We start from the raw sequence: 11217 nt of genomic DNA on the forward strand, positions 1-11217 counted from the left end.
TGAAGATTTGGGATTTTTGAACTCAATGTATTTAATTGTGATGTCATGACTTAAAGTCAAAATTTAATGGCTATGCTTATTATTGAATTCATGTTATAAATGTATATGGATCAAACATTAATATGGTTTAGTAAAAGTGTACAATGAGTTATTGAGAAATTTCTTTCAGGCTTGTTCGGGACTTAACGGGATCTCTTGGAGGTCTCGGACGCCGGTAGCGACCGAGGAGGGGTCGTTACAGTGGCATAGCTCAATCAATCACAATTAATTCCAAACTCACATGAAACACTCTGCTGAGTTTAAAAGAACAATGTATCGAAATCTGCTGAGTTTAAACCCCATTTATGTGCTTTATCACAAAGCAAATCTGCTGTATCGAAATCTGTTGCAATTCATTACTATTTGCTTTTTCATTGTTTATCTTTTATTGTTTACTTTTTACTTTCTCTTATTTTTAGCAAAGAAAAAATAAATAATAAAAGTATGGAGCCACTTGTTTTCCATGCATTATCATGAGTTTCTCGACCTAATCTCTTTTCCTATAAAATGTTCTAGAATCTCCACCATCTCTAAACACTCAAAAATCTGCCACTACCCAACCTAATATCATCGCCTCAGTAGTTCAAAATCCTCTTTGTTCTGATTTAAATTGATCTTGGATTAATTATTTGTAGTCTCCAAGCTCAATACATCCTTTCCCTGTTAAAAGATCTTCTTCTGAAATGTTAAATAGTAGAGCTAGAGCACACAAACTCTTGTTCATGTTCATATTTTTGTTAACACTAAATTTTAGCTTGTCTCAGGTTGATGATCTCGAGCTGCTCTTATCCTTCAAATCCTCAATCAATGATCCATCTGGCTTCCTTTCCAACTGGAATTGCTTTACCCCATTGTGCCTGTGGCATGGAATCACTTGCAACAATTTCTCTAAAGTAAAGGTAATTGATCTCGTTGAGAAAAATATTTCTGGAACAATTTCATCTTCAATCTTTCATTTGTCAAAGATTGAGACTACCAATCTTTCCAACAATGATCTCTCTGGCGAAATTCCTTGTGACATTGTTTCTTTTATATCACTTCAATATCTTAATCTCAGTCAAACTATCTGATTGGTGCAATTCCAAATTGTTCAATTTCACTAGAAATATTGGAACTTAGTGGTAACATGTTGTCAGGGAAAATTCCACCACAAATTGGTCAATGCTCGAATCTAAAATTACTTGATCTTTCTGGCAATTATTTGGTGGGGAGAATTCCTAGCTCCATATCAAATATCAGCAGTTTGCAAATCTTAACTCTTGCTTATAATGAATTGATTGGCCAAATTCCACATGGGTTAAGCAAAATGAAGAGCTTGAAGTGGATTTACTTTGGGCATAACAACCTTTGTGGCAAAATTCCACGAGAACTTGTTAATTTAGTTTCTTTGAATCATCTTAATCTTCTCTATAACAATCTCAAGGGACAAATTCCATCCTCACTTGGAAACCTCACCAATCTTCAATACCTCTTCCTCTACGGAAACAAGCTTATAGGTTTGCTTCCTCGATCCATTTTTGGCCTCAAAAAACTCGTTGAACTTGATCTTAGTTATAATCATTTATCGGGTGAGATTTCAGAACTCATAATTGAGTTTCAGAGCTTGGAGATTCTTCATCTTTCCTTCAACAACTTTAGTGGCAAAATTCCAAATGCTCCAGCATTTTTGCCTCGTCTTCAACTCATTTGTCTTTCATTAAACAACTTGACTGGAGAAATTCCTTCTTTGATCTGCAATATAAGTTCCATCGAAGTTCTAAACTTAGCTCATAACAACTTGTGGAATCATTCCACCAGGTCTGGGAAACTTTAGCAACCGTCTTTCAATCTTAGATTTATAGAGGAACAGTTTCCATGGAACTATCCTTGAAACTTTTCGTGAGGATTGTGGGTTGAGGAATCTCAACTTCAATGGAAATAAATAGGAAGGGTCTTGACCATGATCCTTGGCCAATTGTAGAAACTTGGAAATGATGGATATTGGTGAGAACAAGATAAGTGGTACATTCCCTTATTGGTTGGATACTCTGCGAGAAGAATGAGTACTATGATTTAGCAATTAAGACAAGATCAGGACTGTCATTCAACTCATTCATCTGCTAGGATTTTTTTCTTATGATTAAGCATCCTTAAAGTCAAGTATAGGGAGCAAAAGAACGAATTTCTATTGTGGATAGGAATTCTGATGGTGATGAAGACAGACACCTTGCCAGATACCCAAAAGGAAATTCTAAATCAACTTCTTGGGTCCTAAGCTTTACGTGCAAAGAATCATCTACCTTTTGAAATTTCTAGCAAATTCTGTGGTATAAAACATTAGAATGTAGAATATGAACAGAAAAAGGACTTGAGGCAATTTAGAATTAATAAAAACACAAAAGCAAGTCAGTAAATCAGGCTCTTTGAGTGATTCTCAGGTTTATGAATACTTTAATCATCCATTATCCTTTTCCACTAAATGCTTGAGTTACACCAAATAACACTCCATTTGCTTTCGGAAATTGCCAAATCTTCTACTTTTTACCTTAATCTCTCCTTGTATTTCTTATATCTTCTATTTGGTTGGAGATGACTGGGATTATTAGACGTGGGAAAAAAGAAAAGATTATAGCCCGTGATTAAGGGTTCAGGTAAGAAGACCAAGAAGACTTAACTTATTAATTGAATCAGGGTCAATAAAGCTATCCAAAACAAACCTGCAATGGAGGAAAATAGGCATGTAGGTCCAAACTCAATGACCCCACTTATGGGCAAATCTGCAGTATCCATATCTGTTGCAATTCATTACTTTTAACTATATATATATATAGATATATCCTTCATTAGGTGTTGGAAATTGATTGGGAACATCTACGAGTTAATAATTATCATTTATGTACAAAAAGTTGAATTTGGCTTTAACTAAATGTATATAATATTAAACGTAAAATTGAATTTCGTTTTATTTAAGATATAAAGGGAAGCAATTATGTTCTGTTTACTAGTTACTTGTTTAATGCTTATCTTCTATTTTTTATTTTTTTACCTTCTCTTATTTTTTGCAAGGAAAAAGTTAATAACCAAAGCATGGAGCCATTCGCTTTTCACGCATTATCATGAGTTTCTTGACGTAATCTTTTCCCTATAAAATGTACAAGAGTCTCCACCATCTCTATACCCTCAAAAATCTGCCTCTACCCACCCTAATATCATCACCTCAATAGTTCAAAAACCTCTTTGTTCTGATTTAAACTGATTTGGGATTAATTATTTTTAGTCTCGAAGCTGAAGACTTCCTTTCCCTGTTAAAAGATCTTCTTGTAAAATGTTATATAAAACAGCTAGAGCACACAAACTCTTGTTCTTGTTCATGTTTTTATTAATACTAAATTTTAGCTTGTCTCAGGGTGACGAACTCCAGCTGCTCTTATCCTTCAAATCTTCAATCAATGATCCATCTGGCTTCCTCTCCAACTGGAACTCCTCCACCCCGTTGTGCATGTGGCATGGAATCACTTGCAACAATTATTCTAGGATTAAGGTAATTGAGCTCATTGAAAAAAATATTTCTGGGACAATTTCATCTTCAATCTTTCATTTGTCAGAGATTGAGATTATCAATCTTTCGATTAATCAATTCTCTGGTCAAATTCCCAATGATTTGGTTTCTTCTGTGTCACTTCGATATCTTAATCTAAGTTGCAACAATTTGACTGGTACAATTCCAAACTGTTCAATTTCATTGGAAATATTGGATCTTTGGAATAACAGCCTTTCAGGGAAAATTCCACCACAAATTGGAGCATGTTCAAATTTAAAAGAACTTGATCTTGGTGGCAATTATTTGGTGGGAAGAATTCCAAGCTCCATATCAAATATCAGCAATTTGCAAGACTTGACTCTTGCTGGTAATGAATTGATTGGCCAAATTCCTAGTGCATTAAGCAAACTGAAGAGCTTGAAGAGCATTTACTTTGGCTATAACCACCTTTCTAGTGAAATTCCGCAAGAACTTGCTGATTTAGTTTCTTTGAATCTTCTTAATCTTGCCTTCAACAACTTAAGTGGACAAATTCCTTCCTCGCTTGGAAACCTCACCAATCTTCAATACCTCTTCCTCTTCGACAACAAGCTTACAGGTTTGTTTCCTAGATCTATTTCTGACCTCAAAAACTTGATTGATCTTGATCTTAGTTATAATCATTTATTTGGTGAGATTCCAAAACTCATAATTGAGTTGCAGAGCCTAGAGGTTCTTCATCTTATCTGCAACGACTTTGCCGGTAAAATTCCAAATTCTCTAGCCTCTTTGCCTCGTCTTCAACTGGTCGATCTTTCATCAAACAGCTTGACTGGTGAAATTCCTTCCTTGATTTGCAATATGAGTTCCATCGTAGTTCTGAACTTAGGTTATAACAACTTAAGTGGAATTATTCCACCATGTCTAGGAAACTTCAGCAAACGTCTTTCAATCTTAGATTTAGAGAGGAATAATTTTCATGGAACCATCCTTGATACTTTTCATGAGGACTGTGGGTTGAGAAATCTCGACTTAAATGGCAATAAATTGGAAGGGCCTTTACCACGATCCTTGGCCAATTGTAGAAATTTGGAAATGATGGACATTGGTCACAACAAGATAAGTGGTACTTTCCCTTATTGGCTGGATACTCTGCCAAAATTACAAGTTCTTGTTTTACGATCAAACAAATTGTGTGGTGTCTTACAAAGTTCCAACACCATCCATCCTTTTCCAAAGTTACGGATTCTTGATCTTGCAAACAATGAATTCACTGGTCCTTTGCCCAAAGGTATAGTAAAAAACATGAAGGCCATGATGAATCTCAACGAACAACAAAGTTCTTTGCAATATATGGACAGAAGATTTTATTATTATTATGTAAATTTGACAGTGAAAGGATTTTACATTAAACTTCATATCTTGACAACATTCACAAGCATTGACCTCTCAAACAATAACTTTCGTGGAGAGATTCCAAATGTTATTGGAAAGCTTAGTTCACTTAGAGGGCTCAACCTTTCTCATAATAGTCTTTGTGGTCATATCCCAATGTCAATCGGAAATTTGACCAGTCTCGAATGGTTAGACCTCTCTTCAAACAAGCTCACCGGTCAAATACCTGACCAATTGAAAGATATGACATTTCTTGCCTGCTTAAATCTTTCACATAACCAACTCACAGGACCAATTCCTCAAGGCAAACAGTTCAGTACATTTGAAAATGGCTCATATGAAGGAAACTTGGCACTATGCGGTTTTCCGTTGTCAAAGTCTTGCAACAATGATAGGAGAAAACAAACATCTTCATCTTTCTTGAAAGAGGCAGATGACTCAGAGACCAAGATCAATTTTGGCTGGAAAGTGGTGTTGATGGGCTACGGATGTGGACTGATATTTGGAGTCATTATTGGATATGTTACATTCAGAAATGGTGAACCAAAATGGTTTGTGACATTGTATGGAGTCAAATATCATCGAAAGGGAAGAAGATACTCACGGAACTAATAACTGCAAATGACTTTGTAAGTTATTGCAACATGTGTTTTCTGTGCTCAGCTCCAATTGTTTTCATGGACATGTCTTTGTATTTTGCTATAAGTACTAGTAATTGTTGTAATCAAATAGCCATGTGTTTCATCAGTAAATACATGGCAGTGATGTGTGGTTGCTGCTTTTGCTTAATGCATGACTTTTCTTGCAATTTGCTTTTGATCATTTATTCTTACATGCATCTGTACAAAAGAACCTCTTTTCTGTCATGTGGAAAATATAGCTACCATTGCTTCAATGTTAAAACAGATACTAAATTCACCAACTGGAAAAACTAGAATGACTACTCTTCAAAAACATTTTAATAAAACAGTGCAGACCATTGAAGCAGTTTAAAGGTTTTACATAGTTAAGAAAAGGATTTGACTGATTGGAAATGGACACAACCTTTGGAGTTAATTGGAGAGGGATGCAGCTTCTTGACCAGGAGACTCAACAAGGAAGCTTTGCAAGACAAGAAACCATGGACGAAGAGAAGAAATACAAAGGAAAAACTATAGAACAATATTATCACAATGCAAGATCAGTGAAGACAAAAAGTAACCAATTAGACAAGATCAGGGTCTCTAGTATGCTGCTCAATACGACTCTGTCTCATAGAATTCGTTAGATTGCGAAGGCCATAACGTCTGACAATACTGTCACGCACGCTTTCTCCTGAAGGAAGGTCAACATCGACGGATTTTGTCTCATGACGATACTGTGGATCTTGGCAGAGAATCATAACAGCCTCTGTAGATTATCCCTCACCTCCTCTGAATCATCATCTAACAATTCAACGAAATGATTAACAGCTCCTGTTTCAATTATTGCCCCTCGATCTGCCTTGTTATAACTCAACTGAGAAATAGCTCCAGCTGCTGTGCCCCTTACGTCACTGTCCTCAGACTACAAAAGCTCAACCAGCTGGGGAATTGCACCTGAGTTTCTAATAAAAGGTACTGAATGCTTGTAATCTGAAAGGAGCCAGAAAACACAAGCAGCTTTAGCTTTTGCCTCATTATTTCCTTTCCCTAAGGATTCTCACTAAGTGGTCAGCTATTGAAACCGCATTTTCTTCATTAAGAGCTAATAGACAGAGTGCATTCTCTGCAACATCCCAACCAAGAGGATCAGGTCCCTGAAGAAGCTCGGCTAACAATGGAATAGCCCCAGCTTGAGCAACATGGCCAAGGTAATCAATCTGAGTTGAAATCACTCCAAGGGTATTACCTGCCACAAGTTATATGTCACTGTCTCCAACTTGAAGCAACTCCACAAGCAGAGGTATAACACCCAACTCAACAAGCGTACAGTTCCTAGCAGCTATTTATAGAGTTTCCGTTTCTTTATTTTTGCTTTCTCAACATTTAGAATATTATTATTATTTTAAGATATTTTAGGTAATTTTTTTTAAAAAATATTATACTCCATATTCGAAACTTTCTTCTTGAAAAACTTAGAAATAAAATTCAAATTTACCAAATCTATCACCATTTTGTAAACAATGAAATTTTATCACTAACTTTGAAATAACGACAAGATTTATATTTTTACAAATAATAATCACTAATTAATGTAATAATTCTTATAAAGTTTATGCTCAAATAGACTCTAATATTATATTTGATATTTGGATGTTTCTTTTTGGTAAACTTGAAAATAAAATCTAAATTTACTAAATTTATCACTCATTTTATAACATATGAAATTTTATTAATAACGACAAAATATGTGAAACTTTACACCAAATGAAATTTTACCAATAACAGCAAGATTTGTAAAGTTTTGTGTTGAATAAAATTTTATCAATAAGGCAAGATTTGTGAAGCGGAATGTCCATTTCCCATATTGAAGGACCGAAACTAAATTATAGTCAAAACTTAAAGAATTGAAAAAATAAACACAAACTTTTTTGAAATTCCAAAGTATATTGAACATGGAGCAATATTCAACCAATGCTTTGGGCAATTGGTCACACGCACCTCTTTCTAAACCAAAAACCCTAAAATCAAGGGAAAAACTTATGACACAAAAATTTGCTGCCAATAATGTAACTGTCACATACCAAAATTTAATCCGTTCTGCACTTCAATATCAAAGCAGTGCAATAGCACGTTCTTTTTTTTTTTTACCCTAGTTATTGAATCTTGTAATGAACAAATAAAATCGTTCCCTGAGAATATTCCGGGTGATCTGTTCTATCTATTCAACACCGAGATTTAAAGGGGCAACCGGAGGCTGAATACAGATTGAATTTATAGCATTTGGGACAGAGAACAATGAGTTGATGAAACCCCACCTGCAAATTCGAAGTCATCAGAAACAAAAGCAAGTCACGATGCATAACTTGTTATTACGGCGCCAAAATAGAACTGAATGTCTCTAGCAAAAACTGGATTCGAAATGGTTCAGAACGAAAGGAGTAATGATTCAAAGTTCATAAATTGTAATAGGAGTCGCTACACCCCCTAAGTGCTTAGGATGGTCAACGAAAAGTCACCTTGTAGGATCTGTTTGCAAATTTAGTTCTGATTTTTGTGTTTCTCGAAATACTAGGCTACTAAGAGGATTTCGGATTTGCTACTTGAAAGTAAAATTTACGAGATCAAGTAAGTGACTGATATCCCTTCGGTGTTTTTACACCTTAAAAATTAGCTTCAGTCTGAATTTGTACATGAGATATAATATTTTGTCCTATGATTTATTAAAATCGGGTTAAGCATGCAAAATGTATATGTATATAAGTTTATATGTTAGATTTAGAATGTGGTTTATGCAAAACGTGATTTCTGAATTGGAAATTTGTTCATGACTTGGTATAATGTATACGTATATGTTTTTGCGAATATAAACATAAATATTTAGTCTGAAACGAATATGCTTTTGAGGTGTATGAAATATACTTGAGAAATTTGATATATTATTTTATGAACTTTGGGTAATCTAAAAATATATATATTTCTGTTTTGTCTCCTAGTATGGCTATGCTCTGACCCTGCCAATGGGGGTTAAATGTTGGCCATGTCGACATGTATTCCGTGATTAGAGATCGATCTCCCAACCGCACTACCGGTTACAAAATAGTAGTATTTGTGATATCTGTTCAGTGCAGCCAATGGTTGCTTTGATATGCTTCTGACCCGTGCCACCGGGGTTAATTGTGGTTCTATTTCTGACCTATGCCACAGGGGTTAAGTGTGGTCGTAGCATGTTACAGGAGACCATTAAAAGTTAAATATGGTGAATATATTTGTTCTGTTATTTGAATGCGCAAATTTTGAAGTATGTGATTCCAAATAAGATTACCCAATATTTTGTCTTAGCATTTGTAAATGATATTTTGCCCTGAATGTTTTAAGCATGCTTAATCCGGCTGAAGGGATGTTAGTTACTTGCTGAGTAGTTGGACTCACCCCTTCCTTCAAATTTTTTTCAGGTTATGATTTGGTCAACCACGCGGGAATTTTGGGGAGTGATGATTAATTTAGTAGCACTTAAATTATCTAGGATTTATTTAAATATTATGAACATCGAACTATCTTAATTAATATTCAGACTTTTATCTTGACTTAGTAGCTTTATGGTTTTGGAGATTTAATTTTGAATATTGTCGAATTATGATATTTGAAAATTCTGTCAACAGATATAGTTTATAAATTACTAAATTCTTCAGGTATATCAGTCTCTTTTAGTAATGGTTTAAGATATATATTTTAGAGCCTTGCATGTCTGTAGGATTATACCTTACAGGTATGCGGCGTCTATCATGTCTCAGGTCTGGGGCGTGACAGAAGCTATCTAAAAGCAAACCTGCATTGGAGAAAAATGTGGATGTAGGTCCAAATTCAATCACCCCATTAATTTATGTGCTTATCACAAAGCAAATCTGCAGCATAGAAATCTGTTGCAATTCATTACTATTAAATATATAAGTGCTTCACGAGGTGTTGAAAATGGACCTGGATCTTCTACAAGTTAATATCATGGGTTTCTCAATCGATGGTCTTTCATCTTGGGATAAAAAATTAAATCTGTCATCAACTTCTTGGGTCCTAAGCTTGACGCACAAAGAATCATCTGCCTTCTGAAATTTCTGGCAAATGCTGTGATATAAAAACATTAGAATGTAGAATATGAACAGAAGTAGGACTTGAGGCAATTTAGAATTAATAAAAACACAAAAGCAAGTCAGTAAATCAGGTTCTTTGCGTGATTCTAAGGTTTACGAATACTTAAATCATCCATTATCCTTTTCCACTAAATGCTTGAGGTGCACCAAGTAAGACTCCATTTGCTATCGGAAAGTGTTCATAACCCGTGATTAAGGGTTCTGGTAAGAAGACCAAGAAGCCTTAACGTATTGAATCAGGGTCCATAAGCTATCCAAAAGCAACCTGAAATGGAGAAAAATAGGCATTTAGGTCCAAGCACAATCACCCCACTTATGGGCAAATGTGCAGTATCCATATCTGTTGCAAGTTATTACTTTTGACCATATATTTATTTATATATATATCCTTCGTTAGGTGCTGGAAATTGATTGGATTTGGTTTTAACCAAATGAACATAATATTAAACTTCAAATTGAATTTCGTTTTATTTAAGATATAAAGGGAAGCAAAGCAATTATGTTCTGTTTACTATTTGCTTTTTTATTGTTTATCTTTTCTTTTTTACTTTTTACTTTCTCTTCTTTTTTTGCAAAGAAAAGGTAAATAACAAGAGGATGGAGCCACTCGTTTAATCTTTTGCCTATAAAATGTTCAGGAGTCTCCATCTCTATACACTCAAAAATTTGCCTCTACCCACCCTAGTATCATCACCTTAATTGTTCAAACACCTCTTTGTTCTGATTTAAATTGATTTTGGATTAATTATTTTTAGTCTTCAACCTCAAGACTTCCTTTCCCTGTTGAAAGATCTTCTTGCAAAATGTTAAACAAAACAGCTAAATCACACTCACTGTTCTCCATGTTTATGTTTTTATTAGTACTAAATTTTAGCTTGTCTCAGGTTGACGAACTCAAGTTGCTCTTATCCTTCAAATCTTCAATCAATGATCCATCTGGCTTCCTCTCCAACTGGAATCCCCCTACCCCATTGTGCCTGTGGCATGGAATCAGTTGCAACAATTTTTCTAGGGTAAAGGTAATTGATCTTGCTGAGAAAAACATTTCAGGGACAATTTCATCCTCAGTCTTTCATTTGTCAAAGATGGACACTATCAATCTTTCAAAAAACAAACTCTCTGGAGAAATTTCTTCTGAATTGATTTCCTCTTCGTCACTTCGATATCTTAATCTTAGTCATAACTATTTGACTGGTATGATCTCAAATTGTTCAATTTTACTAGAAATATTGGATCTTGAGGATAACATGTTTTCAGGGAAAATTCCACCCCAAATTGGAGTGTGTTCGAATTTGAAAGTACTTAATCTTGGTGGCAATTATTTGGTTGGGAGAATTCCAAGCTCCATATCAAATATCCGCAGTTTGCAAATCTTGATTCTTGCTGCAAATGACTTGATTGGCCAAATTCCATGTGCATTAAGCAAAATGAAGACCTTGAAGAGGATTCATCTTGGCTATAACAATCTTTCTGGTGAAATTCCACAAGAACTTGTTGATATTGTTTCTTTGAATTA

At 34.9% G+C, this 11217-nt stretch overlaps 1 protein-coding gene and 1 pseudogene across 1 annotated transcript; both read left to right on the forward strand.

The window, feature by feature from the left end:
- Positions 1-310: 310 nt before the first annotated feature.
- Positions 311-4791, forward strand: LOC18593349 (uncharacterized). The gene is made up of 4 exons (XM_088808189.1): positions 311-372; positions 794-938; positions 3425-4664; positions 4778-4791. Exons 1-4 carry the CDS (start codon positions 311-313, stop codon positions 4789-4791), a joined length of 1461 nt encoding a protein of 486 aa, XP_088664315.1.
- Positions 4792-4852: 61 nt separating this feature from the next.
- Positions 4853-5701, forward strand: LOC148761380 (receptor-like protein 9DC3 pseudogene; annotated as a pseudogene).
- The last annotated feature ends 5516 nt before the right edge of the window (positions 5702-11217 follow it).

Source organism: Theobroma cacao, chromosome 7, assembly GCF_053813885.1.
Source record: "Theobroma cacao isolate CCN51 chromosome 7, ASM5381388v1, whole genome shotgun sequence".
NCBI lineage: Eukaryota > Viridiplantae > Streptophyta > Magnoliopsida > Malvales > Malvaceae > Theobroma > Theobroma cacao.